The following is a 20,852-nucleotide window of genomic DNA, read 5'->3' as shown; positions in this document are numbered from 1 at the left end:
ATGAGTGCTTTATAGAGCCTCAACATCACATCCCTGCTCTTATATTCTATACCTCCAGAAATGAATGCCAACATTGCATTCACCTTCTGCACAACCGACTCAATCTGGAGATTAACCTTTAGGGTATCCTGCACGAGGACTCCCAAGTCCCTTTGCATCTCTGTATTTTGAATTCCCATCTAAATAATAGTCTGCCAGTTTATTTCTTCCACCAAAGTGCATGACCATACACTTTCCAACATTGTATTTCATTTGCCACTTCTTTGCCCATTCCCCTAAACTATCTAAGTCTCTCTGCAGGCTTTCTGTTTCCTCAACACCACTCGCCCCTCCACCCATCGTTGTATCATCGGCAAATTTAGCCACAATTCACCTTATTTCTTATACTCCTTGGTGTATCAGTCATTGGTGAAAGGTTTATTGTTGCGATAATGAAAATGTTTCAGTTAGAATATCTTACTGACTGAAAGGATGGCAGAGACAGATACTGTCACCTCTCTTAAAACCTTAGATGGAGATAAATGGAGATATATGGATTAGTTGCTTGCTGGTGGGATTAGACTGGTAACATTGGTGTATTATTGTCACAAATACAGAAACACAGTGCAAAGCTTGTTTGTGTGCCATCCACTCAGATCATAAGTACATTAAGGTAGTACAAAGATAACAATAAAGACTTGCAATATTTTGGGCCCTTTCACGTCTCCGGCAGGATGTCCGAATGAAGAACTTTCATAGTGCGGTCACTGGGGGAAATGGGGAACTTTCATAGTGCGGTCACTGGGGAACAACAAACTTCAGCATGTGTTGACCAGATAATTCCGAAAATTACTTTGGGATAAATTTTGCCGGCACAAGCCGGTTCAAAAATAGTAGGTGAGTAATTACGGAGGGATACGATCAAGAGGCGCCCCTCCGTACAACTCTCTTGTACAGGACGGATTTAGGGACTATGCCAGGGCTGTATACCCTCCAACAGTATTCGGGGTACTGGAGCAGCATCATTTAGAGTAATTAAACACATTCGGAGATGTGTCAAAAGTAGTTAAACACATTCGCGGCACGCAGATTATATGTTGTAAATTAATGAGCAACCCAGATCAGCAACGCCGGAAAGACCCCGCCGAGTTATGTGTGCAGTAACCATGGCTCCTGAGGGTCACATGTTGAGAGGTGGGGGGTTGCTTGCGGAAGTGTGGTTTGAGTTTTGAGAGCGGCTGAGCGAGCTAGTGCTCGGTCGGAGCCAGTAATTCAGCGAGTCTCGCAGTGGACGAAAGACAGCGGAGTAAGGAAGAGGCACCGCCTGCAGAGGTTACAGTATCTGTTGGGAGAGGGACGAAAAGTGTTCCAAGACCACCCCAAAATTCGGAGACTCCTTGTCTGAACATCCGAAATCAACTGAGGCAATTGTTTTGCGGCTGGTGAAAGCGAGAGGCACTTGGGTGAATTAACAGGGAGCACACCTTGGGTGCTCACCGAGCGGGCCGGGGTGGCAGATCGGCGTCTCTGGAGCTACCCTTTGCTGAAGTTTACCCTGGGAGGCTGAAGATGGATTTAAATGGTGCGCTGGTCTGCCTTCAGCTCTTGGCGATTCGACTGGGGCTCCCAATGGAACTACAACCTGATATGTAAGTGGATGTATCTCGCCTGTAACCGCAGGTATTAGTGCCCAGCAGAAATGTGTCTGTTGTATTCGGTATTTTGAAATGTTGGTTGTGAAAATTTACGCAGTTGTCAGAACTGTGCAAGTTTGCGATATTTGGCAAAGTTGTGAGATGATCCTTGCACGCTTGGACAATTATCCAGAAAGTGAATGTATGGTTTGCTAACAGACCTGAGCGAAACCTCTCTGCTCATGACTTGGGATCAAGGATAATTTTCTCGTTCCGGAATTGTCTTCGGCGAGAAGACACTGGAGTTTGAGGTGAAACTTTGATATTGGAAATAGCCTCTCAACTTAATGGCTTGACAAAGAGCTTCTGGGGTGCGTGAGGGAGTCCCAGCGGTTTCTATTTAACCTTTCGTAGTTACTCGCGCCCTGATTGTCGGATGAGCTCTGCGTAAGGAAGTGGAGAGAGTTCAGTCATGAGCAACACTCTCAAGAAAGGCAGGCAAATATCCTAGTTAGAATAAAGTGCAGGGTTGGTTTGGTTTCAGTAAGAGTTGAAACCATACCTAGAATTCACTTTCATCAAGTTTTCGTTTATGACGCTGGATTTTTTTTTCAAACCCTTTTCGATCCATCTCAATCAAGGACAATTGCTCCCTGCTGAATGATGCACGATTGTGAATTGGGCACCCGGTGCTTCGGAGGAAACGCCGTTCCGGGCGCATTGATTAACTTATTACATAGCCACAGTGGCGATCTCAACGCTTTCTAGAAGTTGCCTTTCTAGGCGCCAGAATTATTATTCGAATTGCAGAAATAAGGTGGGTTTGTCGCCAAGGGTCAGTTGAGAACTTATAACCATATAACAATTACAGCACGGAAACAGGCTATCTCGGCCCTTCTAGTCCGTGCCGAACTCTTACTTCTGCAAGCACTACACAGAAAATGCTGGCGGAACTCTGCAGGTCAGGCAGCATCTATAGGTCCTTCACCAGGACTGGAAAGGAAGAGGATACAAGCCAAAATAAGCCTTCCTTCTGTACGGTCTTTTTGCAGTTGAAGAAAAAATGAAACTCTTATGGCCTTTTAATATTTGATATCAAATATAGATTTTTTTGCAAAATTAATGCCAATCCTTCAGCACTGAAACAACGCAACAGTCTACAATGGTAGATATTTGGAGGTTTTTTAACAGGAATTAAAGCTTTTTAAAACTTAAATCTGATAAATCTTCATTTAACAATTCTTATTGAGGGATGTGAAACTAAAAAAATCTAATGCAGGTTTTAAAAGTATTAATTTCTAATGTAGTAGGACACCATTCAGCTTGTCCAGCCAATGTTGGCTGTCTGAGCAATCCACCAATTCCATTCCCCATTTATTTCCCTGGAAATCTCAACTCTCTCACATGCTAATTAACTCTCACTGATGGTAATTTACCTGCCAATAAGCATATCTTTGGGATGTGGGAGGAAACTGGAGAACCTGGGAGAACACAAGGGGAATATGCACCTCACAGCGACATTACCAGAGGTCAGGATTGAAGCTGGTTTACTGGGGCCATGGGGAGACAGTACTGCCTGCTGCACAAATCTGCCACCCACTCAGTTACCATCATAGAGGAACATAAGAAATAGCAGCACCCCTTGAGTCTAATCTGCCATTCGGCCCACACATGCTGTCCTATCCCAATAACCCATGATCCATTTGTTCAGATATTCATTGGTCTGTATTTTAATTGCAGTTAATAATTGACTCTCCACAGCATGCTGGGATAGAGAATTTCAAAGGTTCATCACCATTTGAGTGAAGTAGTTACCTTTCTCTGCCTACCCTGCATTTTGAAATGTGAAACCCACTAACACCATAATGCCATAAATCATAGAAGGTATCCAGTCTGCTCCACCATTCAATCATGGCTGATTTATTATCCCTCTGTTCTAAAGAGACATCCTTGTATTGTGAGATTGTGTCCCCCTGGTCCTAGACTCCCCAACTATTGGAAACATCCTCTCCACATCCACTCAATCAGCAGGTTTCAATGAGATTCCCCATCATTCTTCTAAACTCCAGCAATAATCTTCTCATGAAACTCCTCTGGACCCTCTCCAAAGTCAGCATGTCCTTTCTCTGTTAGGGAGCCCAAAACTGCTCACAATACTCCAAGCACGGTCTGACCAATGCTTTATTGCTTTATTAAGCCTCAGCATTACATCTTGCTTTTACATTGTACTAATCTTGAATGAATGTTAACATTGCATATCACAACCCTTCTCCCCCACCTCCAGCCATGTTGTGGACTAATTAGCCAAGGACAATTTTCTCCGTATCTACCATGTAAGACACTACTAAAGTAGCTTCCAAGATATTTCTTTTGTACAGAAGTATTACAAAAAAGGGAGTTAAATTATGATTTGGAAGAGCAGGAGGAATTTGGCAAAACTACTATCATCAGGTAAGTGGAACTGAGCAAATTCTTGGAGCTATGGGGTGACAAACCTTTAGCTCCTGCCGGACTTCATCCTGATGTGGCTGATGAGACAATTCATACATTGGCTTTATGAGGCAATGGTCAGATTGCACTTGGAGTGTTGTGAGCAGTTTTAGGCCTGTCATCTAAGAAAGGATGTGCTGGCATTTGAGAGGGTCCAGTGGAGGTTCATGAGAATGATTCCAGGAATGAAATGGTTAATGTATGAGGAGAGTTTGATAGCACTGGGTCTGTACTCACTGGATTTTAGAAGAATGAGGAGGGGATCTCATTGAAACCTATTGAACATTGAAAGGCCTATATAAAGTGGATGTGGCGAGGATATTTTCTCTGGTCGGGGAGTCAAGGATCAGAGGATAAAGTCTCAGAATACACGGTTGTCCCTTTTGAATAGAGATGAAGAGGAATTTCTTTAGTCAAATCTGCAGAATTCATTGCCAGTGACACCTATGGAAGCCAGGTCATGGGTATATATAATGTAGAGGGTGATAAATTCTTGATTGGTAAGGGTGTCAAAATTACAGGGAGATGGCAGGAGAATTGGATTGAGAGGGATAATAAATGAGCTATGATAAAATGGAGAAACACACACAAAATGCTGGAGGAATCAGCAGGTCAGGCAGCATCTATGGAAAAGAGTAAGCAGTCGATATTTTGGGCCCTTCTTCAGGACTTGGCTCACAACATTGACCATTTTGCTGATTTCCAGAGATGCTGCCTGACCTGTTGAGTTCTTCCAGCATTCCATGTGTGTTGCTTTCAATTTCCTGCATTTGTAGACTTTCTCATGTTTATGATGAAATGGAGAAGGAGACTCAATTAGCCAAGTGGTCTAATTTTGCACCTAGATCTGATGGTCCTGGGTTTTAATTACCCTAAAGTCAGGTAGTGTTCTATTTGACTAAGAAACAGCAAATGTAATTCCTTTATTGATAAAGACTTGGTTATAGTAGGGGTGGGGAAGATCTTCTCTACTGGGTGTCGGACGTGGATGTCCGGGAGACTCCCAGCCTCCTGGACAGCCGCATGGGCGCCAGGTGCGTTAAGCTGCAGCTGCTTAGGGACCATGTTAAGGAACTGGAGTTGCAGTTCGATGACCTTCGTCTGGTCAGGGAAAGTGATAGAGAGGAGCGATAGGCAAATAGTCACACCAGAGCCTCAAGAGACAGATAAGTGGGTAACGGTCAGGAGAGGGAAGGGCAAGAGGCAGATACTAGAGAGTACCCCTGTGACTGTCCCCCTTCACAATATGTACTCCTGCTTGAGTACCGTTAGCGGGGGACGGCCTACCTGGGGGAAGCAACAGTGTCGGTGCCTCTGGCACAGAGTCTGGCCCTGTGGCTCAGAACGGTAGGGAAAGGAAGAAGAAGGCAGCAGTGATAGTGGACTCTATAGTCAGGGGGTCAGATAGCCAATTCTGTGGATGCAGGAAAGAAACACGGATGATAGTTTGCCTCCCAGGTACCAGGGTCTGACATGTTTCTGGTCACATCAACAATGTCCTGAAGTGGGAAGGTGAACAGCCAGAGGTCGTTGTACATATTGGCACCAACGACATGGGTAGGAAAAGGGAGGTGGTCCTGAAAACAGAGTTCGGAAGGAAGTTGAGAAGTAGGACCACAAAGAGTATAATCTCGGGATTACTGTCTGTGCCACGCAAAAGTGAATATTGGAATAGAGTGAGGTGGAGGATAAATGCCTGGCTGAGGGATTAGAGCGGGGACAGGGATTCAGATTTCTGAATCATTTGGACCTCTTCTGGGCCGGATGTGACCGGTACAAAAAGGATGGGTTGCACTTGAATCCGAGAGGGACCTTGCTTTTGACAAGGTCCCACTCAGGAGATTAGTGTGCAAACTTAAAGCACACGGTATTGGGGGTAAGGTATTGGTGTGGGTGGAGAGTTGGTTAGCAGACAGGAAGCAAAGAGTGGGAATAAACGGGACCTTTTCAGAATGGCAGGCAGTGACTATTGGGGTACCGCAAGGCTCAATGCTGGGACCCCAGTTGTTTACAATATATATTAATGACTTAGACGAGGGAATTAAATGCAGCATCTCCAAGTTTGCGGATGACACGAAGCTGGGCGGCAGTGTTAGCTGTCAGGAGGATGCTAAGAGGATCCAGGTTGACTTGGATAGGTTAGGTGAGTGGGCAAATTCATGGCAGATGCAATTTAATGTGGATAAATGTGAGGTTATCCACTTTGGTGGCAAAAACAGGATAACAGATTATTATCTGAATGGTGGCCGATTAGGAAAAGGGGAGGTGCAACAAGACCTGGGTGTCATTATACAATGGTCATTGAAAGTGGGCATGGAGGTACAGCAGGCAGTGAAAAAGGCGAATGGTATGCTGGCATTCATAGCAAGAGGATTCGAGTACAGGAGCAGGGAGGTACTACTGCAGTTGTACAAGGCCTTGGTGAGACCACACCTGGAGTATTGTGTGCAGTTTTGGTCCCCTAATCTGAGGAAAGACATCCTTGCCATAGAGGGAGTACAAAGAAGGTTCACCAGATTGATTCCTGGGATGGCAGGACTTTCATATGATGAAAGACTGGATGAACTAGGCTTATACTCATTGGAATTTAGAAGATTGAGGGGGGGATCTTATCGAAACGTATAAAATCCTAAAGGGATTGGACAGGCTAGATGCAGGAAGATTGTTCCCGATGTTGGGGAAGTCCAGAACGAGGGGCCACAGTTTGAGGATAGAGGGGAAGCCTTTTAGGACCGAGATTAGGAAAAACTTCTTCACACAGAGAGTGGTGAATCTGTGGAATTCTCTGCCACAGGAAACAGTTGAGGCCAGTTCATTGGCTATATTTAAGAGGGAGTTAGATATGTCCCTTGTGTCTAAAGGGATCGGGGGTATGGAGGGAAGGCAGGTACAGGGTTCTGAGTTGGATGATCAGCCATGATCATACTGAATGGCGGTGCAGGCTCAAAGGGCCGAATGGCCTACTCCTGCACCTATTTTCTATGTTTCTAATATCCTGACAGGTAGGTTTGCTAAGGCTACTGGGGAGAGTTTAAACTAGAATTGCTGGGGGGTGGGAAACAAACTAAAGAGACAGAGGAAGGGGCAGTTTAGATTATGAGGACACCTAGTCCTCGTTCATTGTCATTTAGAAATACATGCATTAAAAAATGATACAACGTTCCTCCAGAATGATATCACAAGAAAAACACAGGACAAACCAAGACTAAAACTGACAAAATCACATAATTATAACATATAGTTACAACAATGCAAAGCAATACCATGATTTGATAAAGAGCAGACCATGGGCACGGTAAAAAAAGTCTCAAAGTCCCGATAGCCTCATCACCTCACGCAGGCGGCAGAAGGGAGAAACTCTCCCTGCCATGAACCTCCAAGCACCGCCAACTTGCCGATGCAGCACCATTGGAAGCACCCGACCACAGCAGACTGTTGAGTCCGTCCAAAAACTACGAGCCTCCGACCAGCCCCTCCGACACAGCCTGTCCGAGCACCATCCTCAGCTGAGCGCTTTGACCCTGACCCGGCCACCAAGCAACAAGCAAAGCCGAGGACTCGGGGCCTTCTCCGGGGATTCTGGACCACACAGTAGCAGCAGCAGTGAAACAGACATTTCAGAAGTTTCACCAGATGTTCCTCTGTGCTCTCACATCCGTCTCCATCAAATCAGGATTGTGCAAGGCACCCTACTTGACAAATAACTTACATCACCACTGGAGTGGCTACTGTGAGCTGCGTCGCGTCGCCATCTTCTCTTCCCTTCAGTTGGCTCAGAAATTGAGAAAGCTTGTAGATGGTGTGAGAGGGAGGTGATAGAGAAGGGATGTGCTCAGGCTGATGGTTTGAGGTGTGTCTACTTTAATGTGAAGAGTATCATGAACAAAGTGGATGAGCTTAGAGCGTGGATCAGTACTTGGAGCTATGATGTTGTGGCCATCACAGAGACTTGGCTGGCCTAGTTGCAGGAATGGCTACTTAGAGTGCCAGACTTTAGATGTTTCATAAAGGACAGGGAGGGAGGCAAGGCACTGCTGATCAGAGATAGTGTCACGGCTGCAGAAAAGGAGGAAGTCATGGAAGGATTGTCTGCTGAGGCTCTGTGGGTGGAAGATAGAATTGGGGGGGGGGTCAATAAATCTACTGAGTGTTTTTTTATAGACCACCAAATAATAACAGAGACATTGAAGAGCAGATAGGGAGACAGATTCTGGAATGGTGCAATAAGAACAGGGTTGTCGTGATGGGAGAATTTAATTTCCCCAATATTGATTGGCATCTCCCTAGAGCAAGATGTTTAGATGAAGCGGAGTTTGTTAGGTGTGTTCAGGAAGGTTTCCTGACACAATATGTAGATACACCTACAAGAGGAAAGGCTGTACTTGTTCTGGTATTGGGAAATGAACCTGGTCAGGTGTCAGGTCTCTCAGTGGGAGAGCATTTCGGAGATAGTAATCATAATTCTATCTCCTTTACCATAGCATTGGAGAGGGATAGGAACAGATGAGTTAGGGAAGTGTTTAATTGGAGTAAGGGGAAATATGAAGCAATCAGGCAGGAACTTGGATGCATAAATTAGGAACAGATGTTCTCAGGGAAATGTAGAGCAGAAATCTGGCAAATGTTCAGGGGATATTTGTGTGGCATTCTGCACTGGTACCTTCTAATGAGACGGAAAGGATCATAGGGTACAGGAACCATGGTGTACAAAGGCTGTTAAAAAATCTAGTCAAGAAGAAAAGAACAGCTTACGAAAGGTTCAAAAAACTAGGTAATGATAGAGATCTAGAAGATTATAAGACTAGCAGGATGGAGCTTAATAATGAAATTAGGAGAGCCAGAAGGGGCCACGAGAAGGCCTTGGCGAGCAGGATTAAGGAAAACCCCAAGGCATTCTACAAGTATGTGAAGAGCAAGAGAATAAGATGTGAGAGAATAGGACCAATCAAGTGTGACAATGGAAAAGTGTGTAAAGAACTGGAGGAGATAGCGGAGGTACTTATTCACTACTGAAAAGGATCTTGGCAACTGTAGGGATGACCTGCAGTGGACTAAAAAGCTTGAGAATGTAGATACTAAGGAAGAGGATGTGCTGGAGCTTTTGGAAAACATTGAGTTGGATAAGTCACTGGGACTGGATGGGATGTACACCAGGCTACCGTGGGAGGCGACGGAGGAGATTGCTGAGCCTCTGGCAATGATCTTTGCATCATCAATGAGGATGGGAGAGGTTCTGGAGGATTGGAGGGTTGTAGATGTTGTTCCCTTATTCAAGCAAGGGAGTAGAGATAGCCCAGGAAATTATAGACCAGTGAGTCTTACTTCAGTAGTTGGCAAGTTGATGGAAGAGATCCTGAGAGGCAGGATTTATGAACATTTGGAGAGGCATAATATGATTAGGAATAGTCAGCATGGCTTTGTCAAAGGCAGGTCGTGCCTGATGAGCCTGATTGAAGTTTTTGAGGATGTGACTAAACACATTGATGAAGGTGGAGCAGTTGATGCAGTGTATATGGATTTCTGTAAGACATTTGATAAGGTACACCATGCAATCCTTATTGAGATAGGAAGGAGGCACGGGATCCAGGAAACCTTGCTTTGTGGATCCAGAATTTGCTTGTCCACAGAAGGCAAAGATTGTTTGAGATGGGTCATATTCTGCATGAGGGTTGGTGAGCAGTGGTGCACCTCAGGGATCTGTTCTGGGACCCCTTCTCTTCGTGATTTTTACAAATGACCTGGATGGGGAAGTGGGGGGTTGGGTTAGTAAATTTGCTGATGACACAAAGGTTAGGGATGTTGTGGATAGTGTGGAGGGTTATTAGAGGTTACAGCAGACATCGATAAGATGCAAAACTGGGCTGAGAAGTGTCAGATGAAGTTCAGCCCAGATAAGTGAGAGGTGGTTCATTTTGGTAGATCAAGTATGATGGCAGAATATAGCATTAATGGTAAGGTTCTTGGCAGTGTGGAGGATCAGAGGGATCCTGAGGTTTGAGTCCATTGGACACTCAAAGCTGCTGTGCAGATCTACACTGTGGTTAAGAAGTTATACGGTGCATTGGCCTTCATCAACCACGGGAATGAGTTCAAGAACCGAGAGGTAATGGTACAGCTATATAGGACCCTGGTCAGACGCCACTCGGAGTACTGTATTCAACTCTGGTCACCTCACTACAGGATGGATGTGGAAAGTATAGAAAGGGTGCAGAGGAGATTTACAAGGATGTTGCCTGGATTGGGGAGCATGCCTTATGACAATAGGTTGAGTGAACTTGGCCTTTTCTCCTTGGAGCAATGGAGGATGAGGGGTGACCTGATAGAGGTATACAAGATGATGAGAGGGATTGATCATGTGGATAGGCAGAGGCCTTTTCCTAGGGCTGAAATGGCTAGCATGAGAGGGCACAGTTTTAAGCAGCTTGGAAGTAGGTACAGAGGAGATGTCAGGGGTAAGTTTTTTACACAGAGAGTGGTGAGTGATGGTGGTGGAGGTGCATACAATAGGGTCTTTTAAGAGATTCCTGGATAGGTACATAGAGCTTAGAAAAATAGAGGGCTATGGGTAACCCTAGGTAATTTCTAAAGTAAGTACATGTTCGGCACAGCTTTGTGGGCTGTAGGGCCTGTATTGTGCTGTAGGTTTTCTATGTTTCTAAAGCAGGAAATCATAGGATTGTAACTTAACATTTATCATGGAATAAATGTTAGTATCTGTTATTCAAGACTGTCTAACATTGTACTTAGGAAATGTCAAAGTAATCGGGAAAGTCAACTGGCTTTGTAAAAGGGAAATTGTATTTGACCAATTTATTGGAAGTTCATTAAAGGAGTAACATTCGGTGGACAAATAAGAATTGGTGGGTGAATTATAGTGAGATTTCCGGAAGTAATTTGATAAATTATTACATCAAAAACCATTATGGAAAACCATAGGAAGTAACAATAAAATAAAATAGCTGACTAATAGCAATATGCATCAATGTCTTTTTTCGGCTGAGAATTTGTAATGAGTGATGTGTTACAAAGATTTCTGCTGAGGTCTCAATTTTTCCCCAATCTAACTATGTGGATGAAGGCACAGAAGAGATGTTTGCAAATGACTGCGTCAGGGAGGAAAATAAATGAATGGTGAAATAATCTGTCCAACAGAAAATAATGAGGGAAAATATGAAATTGTCCATTTTGACAGGGAAAGTGAAAAGCAAAGAGGTGATTGAGAAGTTGAGAGCTTCTGCAACCGTGAAATGTACCTGCACCTGTATCTCCAGGTCCTTATGCATGATTTGCATAAAGTTCAAAGATTCACTATTCAAGATTGTTTAATGTCATTTCCAGTACACAAGCGTAAAGGAGAATGAAATACAAATGTAATTGCTACTCTAGATCTGATGCAGCACAAAAAATAGAAGATAAAGAACACAATAATAAAAAACATATTAAATATAAAACCCATATACATAGGTTGGTTGTTTGTTCACAAAGTGATACTAGGCAGAGGCATGTCTGTACATAAGGCGACTGATAGGAAATGATAATGTGTTGGTTGGGGAGTGTGGAGTGGAGTCTTAGTGAGTGGAGGTGTTATTCAGCCTTATTGCTTGGAGAAAATAAACTGTTTTTGAGTCAGGTGGTCTTGAAATGGATGCTATGTAGCCTTCTCAAGTCAAGTCACATTTTATTGTCATTTTGACCATAACTGCTGGTACAGTACACAGTAAAAACAAGACAACATTTTCAGAACCATGGTGCTACATGAACAATACAAAAACTACACTAACTACGTAAAACAACACAAATCTACATAGACTACAGACCTACCTAGAACTGCATAAAGTGCACAAAACAGTGCAGGCATTACAATAAATGATAAACAAGACAATAGACACAGTAGAGGGCAGTAGGTTGGTGTCAGTCCAGGCTCTGGGTATTGAGGAGTCTGATGGCTTGGGGGGAGAAACTGTTACATAGTCTGGTCGTGAGAGCTGAAATGCTTTGGTGCCTTTTTTCTAGATGGCAGGAGGGAGAAGAGTTTGTCCTTCATAATGCTGTTTGCTTTACGGGTGCAGCGTGTGGTGTAAATGTCTGTAATGGCGGGAAGAAAGACCCCGATGATCTTCTCAGCTGACCTCACTATCCGCTGCAGGGTCTTGCGATCTGAGATGGTGCAATTTCCAAACCAGGCAGTGATGCAGCTGCTCAGGATGCTCTCAATACAACCTCGGTGGGAGTGGGACAAATTGTCCATGAGCATGGTGGGTCAGCTCCTTCATGATATTACTGGCCCTAGTCCAGCACCTTTCTGTCCTTGTTGGTGGGTAAGCTGGTGCTGGTGATGTGTTGGGCTGTTTTGACTACCTGCTGTAGAGCCTTCCTGTCTGCTGCGGTGTATTCTCCGTACCGCGCAGTGATGCAGTTTGTTAGGGTGCTCTCTTCTGTGCATCTGTAGAATGATGAGTATAGATTTGCATAGTCCAGCTTTCTTCGGCCTCTGCAGAAAAGAGGCCTTGGTCAGCTTTCTTGATTGTGTAGAATGTGTTCTGGGACCATGAGAGGTTGTGTGAGACATGCACTTTCAGGAGTTTGAAACTTTTGTGCTGCTGATGTAAAGAGGGGTGTGAATCTTCCTGAAGTGGATAACCATCTCCCTCGTCTTGTTGATGTCGAGGAAGAGGGTATTTGCCTCAAGCTCTTCCACCTCCTCCCAGAAGGCCATCTCAACATTGTTGGGGATGAGCCCCATCACTGCCGTGTCATTGGCGGACTTGACAATAGGATTACTTGGGTGTTTGGCTGTGCTGTCATGTACAGCAATGGATTCAGCACAAAGCTCTGGGGGGCACCCGTGTTGAGGTTGATAGGTAGGGTGAAGTGGTTGTGCATCCTAAGTATCTGAAGCCTGCCAATTAGGAAGTCCAACACCCAGTTTCTCAGTGGTGTATTTAGACCAAGGAGTACGAGTTTGTTCACCAAGATCTGTGGGACAGTAGTGCTGGATGCTGAACTGAAATTGAATTAAAATAAACTTCTGGTTAAGATGGCGCTACCGAACGTGTGCAACAAATTCTGGTAGTCAAAAAGCTGAGATGTTGAAGTAAAAATATCACTAAAATGACCATTTCTGAGGTAAATTGTGGTAAATTATTGCCGCCAACAGTGAAGGGGCGAGTGATGGTGAGGTGAGATGGTGTGTTGCAGAATCGTTGCAAAGGGAGTTCTGATGCCTGCACAGCTGGCTTGGGAGTGAGGTTGGATCGCTCTGGGCACCGAAGGGAGAATTCGGGGCCTGGGCAGAGAAGATACGGTGCTCGTTCAACTTGATCAGTGCGAGGTTGGATCGCTTTGGGCGCTGTGCTGATTTGAAGAGCTTGAGAGCGGCTTCAGGCTGGGTGACGAAATCTAGGCCTAGAGCACATTGCTGGGCTACGTGGTCTAGGCCAGGAGCCTTTCAGTGCAGTTGGGTCCGAGTGCAAGGTACGATTCACTGTTTAGACAATTTAAACGCCGGTCCAGATTGTGGTGATTAGTTCTGAAGATGTAGAATTCTTTGGTAGAGTGATGATAGTGGCTGATTTGAAGCACGTGGGGACAGCTGACTATATGAGTGATGTGCTGAAGATATCTTTGAAGACACCAGTGACCTGGTGTGCACACTCCCCAAGTACTTGGCCTGGGAGGTTGTCTCTCCCAGCTGCCTCATGGGGGTTGACTCTCTGCAGAGTCCTCATGTCTGGTACTGTTACAGATAATGGCTGCTCACCTGGGAGAGTTGTAGCTTTCGTGGCCAGCATGCTGTTGATCGCCCAGAACGTCGGAGAGGGAGGTGTCACTGGTACAGTCAATGCTGTTTTCCCTTGCGTTGTCAGTAATGCTCTTGATGCCCAGCCACATACGTCGGGAATCGTTATTGGATAGATATTCCTGTATATTTTGAGCCTAGGCAGTCTTATCCCTGTGAATGCAGAGCAGTGGATATCGGCCAGTCAGGGCGCATGGTGGAACCCCATATCAAGGAGCATAGGAGGTGTATCTGTTTGGGCTACCCAGAGAAATCAGCAGTAGCAGAACATTGCATTTGTGCTGTGCAAATGGCTTTTCGGACTATCTGGTGAAGGAAGCCATTGAAACAAAACTAGAGGAAAAGAATTTTAACAAAGATGAAGGTCTCACTCTAAGTAAGAACGGGAATTTGGTTGTAAACAAGGTGAGACAGCGCAAAACTGATTGGATGAAGACTAACCAATCAGGAGGGACGGACTATGGGGGTATATATACCACCAGACTAGACGTGCCTAGGCATCCTCCCCAATGAAGATGGCGAAGTTTGTCATCGAAACATTGGTTAAAATTTATACCTGTACCTGGCTGGTAGCCCAAGAAGAGTTTATTCATCGTATACACCGGGAAAGCACTTGATGCTTCTCTGTCTTATCCCTCTTGATGCCAAAGGTGAAGTTTTGCCTGGCTGCTCTGAGAGCTGTTCTGTCACAAGACTTGCAGGCAGCTTCTTAGCCTTTTAGTGGGGTGTGCGCCTTAGTGTTCACCCTGGGCTTTTGGGTGGTCGTGAGATGACCAGTTTTGAAGTACCAATGTCTTCTATACACTTACTAATGAAACAAGTAATTGAGAAAGTTCATAGAATATTTCAACTTTTTACTTGGGGAATTAAATACAAAAGTATATTTCAGATATATATGGCATTAATTAGATCACATCTGGAATACTATATATATAATTGGTCTGCTTATTTAAAGAAAGATGCTAATGTTTTGGAACCAGTTCAGAAAAAACTTTACGAGTCCAATACCTGGAAGGGGTAGTTTATTTTATGTTTGACATGCAATATTTTTATCTGCAGATGCTGGAGATCTGAGCATCACACACAAAATGCTGGAGGGTTTCGGCCCGAAACGCCGACTGTACTTTTATTCCATAGATGCTGGCGAGCCTGATGAGTTCCTTCAGCATTTTGTGTGCATTACTATGTTTTTATCTGCTAGAGTTCAGAAAGTGAGAGGGGACTTAAAACAATCTTGACAGGGTAGATGTGGGGATGTTTGATTGCGAGAGAATCTAAAAATCATTTAAAAAAAAAGGGTTTTCTACTTAAGACAGATTTGAGACATTTTTCTCTGTTGGGGATTGAGCATCATAAAATATTTTAAAACGGAAGATCAACACTTGATAAACAAGGGGATGAAAGGTGTAAGAATACAGAAGTTAAGATCAGATCGGCTGTGTTCTTATTAAATGTCAAAACAGGTTTGAAGGGCAATTGGCCTAAACCTATACTAATTTGCATGTTTGTTTGCATTTAACTGCATGGGATTGCTTTTGTTAATATACAGTATATAAGGTTTCATTGTGTGTCCTCATGAAAACTTGAAACACTGTAATAATTCCAGAATTTATTTTAATAATAACCACTCTCATTTATGCAGCATCTTCAATGTCGTAAGGTGTCCCAAATTTCACAGGAGTGTTAACAAATAAAATCTGACACTGAGATGTAAGGAAAGGAAATTAATTTCTACAGAGCACTTAAAAAGTGCTCTGGCACCACAGTAGCGTAGTGGTTAGCAGAATGCTATTACAGCTCTGGGTGTTCCGGAGTTCAAAGTTCAATTCCGGTGCCATTCTGTAAGGATTCTCTTCTCTGTACATCCTCCTCATGGAATGCGTGGGTTTTCCCTGGGTCTGCTGGTTTCCTCACGCAGTCGAAAGACGTACTGTGTAGGTTAATTGTAAATTGTCTCACGGTTAGGTTAAGGTAAATTGGGTTTGTTGGGGGTTGTTGGGGAGCGGTGTGGCTCGAAGGTCTGGAAAGGCCGACTCTGTCTGTGCTGTATTGCTAAATAACTAAACAAACAAACAAACAAAAAGCCATTCACCAGAAGTTCCATTGATTACTTTTGTTTCTGCATCACATTTATTGTGAATTCATTCAGTTTTGAATGACCCTTTCCTGGACCTGCTCAAGGAATTGTGCTAAAGGCATGCAGAGGGTGCTGTGTGGTAGAAGGAGTCTGCAATCTGACACAGGAACAATAATAAACCTTCAATGTACCTGCCATTCAGAATGGTGTGTGATTGGGAGGGATAATTTTAGGTGATAGTCTACACGTAAGCCTGCTGCTGGTGTCCATTTTGGTGCTCGAGGTAGCAGGTTTGGTAGGTGTGCTGAAGAAGTCTTGCAAGGTTGCTTAAGTGCATACTGTAAATGAAACATCTGCTTCCATGGTACGTCAGTGTGGAGGGAATGAACATTTAAAGTAGTGAGCAGGTCATTGTTAAAGTAAGTTATTTATCCTGGTTAGTGTTAAGCTTCTTCTGTTGTTGTTGATTCAAGATTCAAGTTAATTTGTCACGTGCACATTGAAACAAACAGTGAAATACTGTATCTTGTTTGGATTGACAACCAACGCACCCAAGGGTGTGTTCAGTCATATACCTGAGTCGTGCCATTTAAGTGCAGGAAAGGCTTTGGAGAAGATGCTTGCGGAAGAGTGCCAAGTGTGTGCTTTCACTTCTGAATAATGGCAGACATCCCACCTCTCCCAGAAGTTCCGGGGGTCTCCCGCATATTAATAGTGGCTCCCTGATGCCCGCAAATTATATACAATATCACGGAATTCAATTTTTTTAAGAGCGAGTGAGTGAGAGAAAGCAAGTGAGAGCGACCATGAGAGAGAGAGAGAGCGAGCGAGCCATGGCACAGTTTCCCAAAAAAAGAAAATATAAAACGTACATCACCCCAGACTACCCTAAAGTGTACCCCTGCCTAATAGGGGTCAAAATAATGACAGTATTGCTCTCTGCACTGTTTGCAACAGTGACTTTTCTATTGCCCATGTTGGATTAGGACTGTAAAAGACATGTTGAGGTGAGTTTAACAGGTGTCATTCGTTTATTAGCATAGCTAACGTTATTTAAACTAGCTGGCTGGCTGCTAAGGAGCTACTCTATTGCAGACATCCCACCTCTTCCAGAAGTTCCGGGAGTCTCCCACAAATTGATGGGGCTACCTCGCTGAAATGAGTTTTTGCAGGGTGGGATATCTGTAATGGTGATCACTAAGATGTTGTGCTAGTGGGGAAAGTAATGAAGATGTTTGTGAGGATGATGTCACTGATGAGACTGGGCTCTCTCTTTGATCATTGTCATTCCCTAGTATGTGTTTGGGACTTGCCAACTGCTAGTCTAAGCAGGAATATCCAGGTCTTTCTGGTTGGAGAAATCTCTGCCTCATTACTTGAGGAATTACAAATGGAGCTAAGCAATCACCAGCAACAGAGAAGATTCACTAGAATGATTCCGGGAGTGAGAGGGTTAACATATGAGGAACATTTGTCTGCTCTTGGACTGTATTCCTTGGAGTTTAGAAGAATGAGGGGAGACCTCATAGAAACATTTTGAATGTTGAAAGGCATGGACAGGGTGGATGTGGCAAAGTTGTTTCCCATGATGGGGGAGTCTAGTACGAGAGAGCATGACTTAAGGATTGAAGGTCGCTCATTCAGAACAGAGATGCGAAGAAATTTTTTTAGCCAGAGGGTGGTGAATCTATGGAATTTGTTGCCACGGGCAGCAGTGGAGGCCAAGTCACTGGGTGTATTTAAGGCAGAGATTGATAGGTATCTGAGTAGCCAGGGCATCAAAGGTTATGGTGAGAAGGTGGGGGAGTGGGACTAAATAGGAGAATGGATCAGCTCATGATAAAATGGTGGAGCAGACTCAATGGGCTGAATGGCCTACTTCTGCTCCTTTGTCTTATGGTCTAACTATCCCTGATCCTGATCATGTAATGAATTGAGGATCATTTATGAAACAGCTGAAGATGGTTGAATGTTGTCCTACAAAGCTCCTCTGGAAGTAAGGTGATTGTCCCTCAGCAACCAAAACCTGGGTATGACTGTAGTCAATGGTGAATTTTCTCACTGATTCCCAAGAAGCCCTGATGTCAAGTGCCCTCAGTTTGCTTCATGTGTAGAATTCAGTTCTTTTGGTGATGTTTGCTCTAAGGATGCAGTGAAGTTTGGAGCTCAGGTGCAATTTGTCTACCGTCACAGCAGGTCAACAGGAGATGCCATTTCATTGGCTCTTCACTCAGCTCTGGATCAGCTGGACAGTGAAGATGCATACATCAGGGTGTTTTCATTGACTACAGCTCAGCATTTTACACTAAAAATTCCTCAAAACTAATCAATAAGCTCCAAGACCTAGGCTCCAATTCCTCCTTGTGTAACTGGGTCCTCAATTTCCTCACTTGCAGCCCCAGTCAGTGTGGATTGACAACATCTCCTCAATCACCATCAGCACAGGTGCACCACAAGACTGTGTGCTTAGCCCCCTGCTCTACTTGCTTTATACTTAAGTTGTGAGCACAGCAAGCACCAATGCCATATTTGAGTTTGCTGATTGTTGGTCGAATGAAAGGTGAGAACGCAATTCTAGATTTAGTGTTGTGCAATGAACCGGATTTGATCAGGGACCTCGAGGTAAAGGAGCCATTAGGAGGTAGTGACCATAATATGATAAGTTTTAATCTACAATTTGAGAGGGAGAAGGGAAACTCGGAAGTGTCAGTATTACAGTTGAACAAAGGGAACTATGGTGATATGAGGGAGGAGCTGGCCAAAGTTCAATGGGACAATTCCCTAGCGGGGATGACAGTGGAACAGCAATGGCAAGTGCTTCTGGGAATAATGTAGAAGGTGCAGGATCAGTTCGTTCCAAAGAGGAAGGAAAATCCTAAGGGGAGTAAGGGGAGGCCGTGGCTGACAAGGGAAGTAATGGACAGTATAAAAATAAAAGAGAAGAAGTATAACATAGCAAAGACAAGTGGGAAGCCGGAGGACTTGGAAATTTTTAAAGAGCAACAGAGAGTAACTAAAAAGGCAATACGTGGAAAAAAAATGAGGTACGAAGGTAAACTAGCCAAGAATACAAAGGAGGATAGTAAAAGCTTCTTTAGGTATGTGAAAAGGAAAAAAATAGTTAAGACCAAAATTGGGCCCTTGAAGACAGAAGCGGGTGAATTCATTATGGGGAACAAGGAAATGGCAGATGAGTTGAACAGGTACTTTGGGTCTGTCTTCACTAGGGAAGGCACAAACAATCTCCCAGATGTAATAGTGGCCGGAGGACCTAGGGTAATAGATGAATTGAAGGAAATTTATATTAGGCAGGAAATGGTGTTGGATAGGCTGTTATGTCTGAAGGCTGATAAGCCCCCGGGACCTGATGGTCTGCATCCCAGGGTACATAAGGAGGTGGCTTTAGAAATCTTGGACGCATTGGTAATGTTCTATAGATTCAGGATTGGTTCCTGTGGATTGGAGGGTGGCTAATGTTGTCCCTCTCTTCAAGAAGGGAGGAAGAGAGAAAACAGGGAATTATAGACCAGTTAGCTTGATGTCGGTGGTGGGAAAGATGCTGGAGTCAATTATAAAAGATGAAATTACAACACATCTGGATAGCAGTAATAGGATTGGTCCGAGTCAGCATGGATTTATGGAGGGGAAATCGTGCTTGACTAATCTTCTGGAATTTTTTGAGGATGTAACTATGAAAATGGACAAGGGAGAGCCAGTGGATGTAGTGTACCTGGACTTTCTAGAAAGCCTTTGATAAAGTCCCACATAGGAGATTAGTGAGCAAAATTAGGGCACATGGTATTGGGGGCAGAGTACTGTCATGGATTGAAAATTGGTTGGCTAACAGAAAACAAAGAGTAGCGATTAATGGGTCCCTTTCGGAATGGCAGGCGGTGACCAGTGGGGTACCGCAGGGTTCAGTGCTGGGACCACATCTGTTTACAATATATATTAATGATTTAGATGAGGGAATTAAAAGTAACATTAGCAAATTTGCCAATGACACAAAGCTGGGTGGCAGTGTGAAGTGTGAGGAGGATATCATGAGAATGCAGGGTGACTTGGACAGGCTGGGTGAGTGGGCAGATGCATGGCAGATGCAGTTTAATGTGGATAAATGTGAGGTTATCCACTTTGGTGGTAAGAACGGGAAGGCAGATTATTATCTAAATGGAGTCAAGTTAGGAAAAGGGGAAGCACAACGAGATCTAGGTGTTCTTGTACATCAGTCCCTGAAAGCAAGCATGCAAGTACAGCAGGCAGTGAAGAAAACTAATGGCATACTGGCCTTCATAACAAGGGGAATTGAGTATAAGAGCAAAGAAGTCCTTCTGCAGCTGTACAGGGCCCTGGTGAGACCGCACCTGGAGTACTGTGTGCAGTTTTGGTCTCCAAATTTGAGGAAGGACGTTCTTGCTATTGAGGGAGTGCAGCGTAGGTTCACAAGGTTAATTCCCGGGATGGCAGGACTGTTATATGTTGAAAGATTGGAGCGACTGGGCTTATATACTCTGGAATTTAGAAGGCTGAGAGGGGATCTTATTGAAACATATAAGATTATTAAGGGATTGGACACGCTGCAGGCAGGAAGCATGTTCCCGCTGATGGGTGAGTCCAGAACCAGAGGCCACAGTTTAAGAATTAGAGGTAGGCCATTTAGAACGGAGTTGAGGAAAAACTTTTTCACCCAGAGAGTGGTGGATATATGAAATGCTCTGCCTCAGAAGACTGTGGAGGCCAAGTCTCTGCATGCTTTCAAAGGAGAGATGGATAGAGCTCTTAAAGATAGTGGAATCAAAGGTTAAGGGGATAAGGCAGGAGCTGGATACTGATAGTGGATGATCAGCCATGATCACAGTGAATGGTGGTGCTG

General features: G+C 44.1%; 1 protein-coding gene across 1 annotated transcript in view; it reads left to right on the top strand.

Moving 5' to 3' along the window:
- Positions 1-1,282: 1,282 nt before the first annotated feature.
- LOC140195877 (uncharacterized) overlaps positions 1,283-20,852 on the top strand; it is a 456,388-nt gene continuing 436,818 nt past the window's right edge. Inside the window, exon 1 of the mRNA XM_072254523.1 lies at positions 1,283-1,628. Within this exon, the coding sequence (XP_072110624.1) occupies positions 1,549-1,628 (80 nt within the window). The 5' untranslated portion in view covers positions 1,283-1,548. The remainder of the gene's footprint in view (positions 1,629-20,852) is intronic.

The sequence above is a fragment of the Mobula birostris genome, chromosome 4, assembly GCF_030028105.1.
Source record: "Mobula birostris isolate sMobBir1 chromosome 4, sMobBir1.hap1, whole genome shotgun sequence".
Taxonomy (NCBI): Eukaryota; Metazoa; Chordata; class Chondrichthyes; order Myliobatiformes; family Myliobatidae; genus Mobula; species Mobula birostris.
This window is presented reverse-complemented; position numbering and strand designations above follow the sequence as displayed.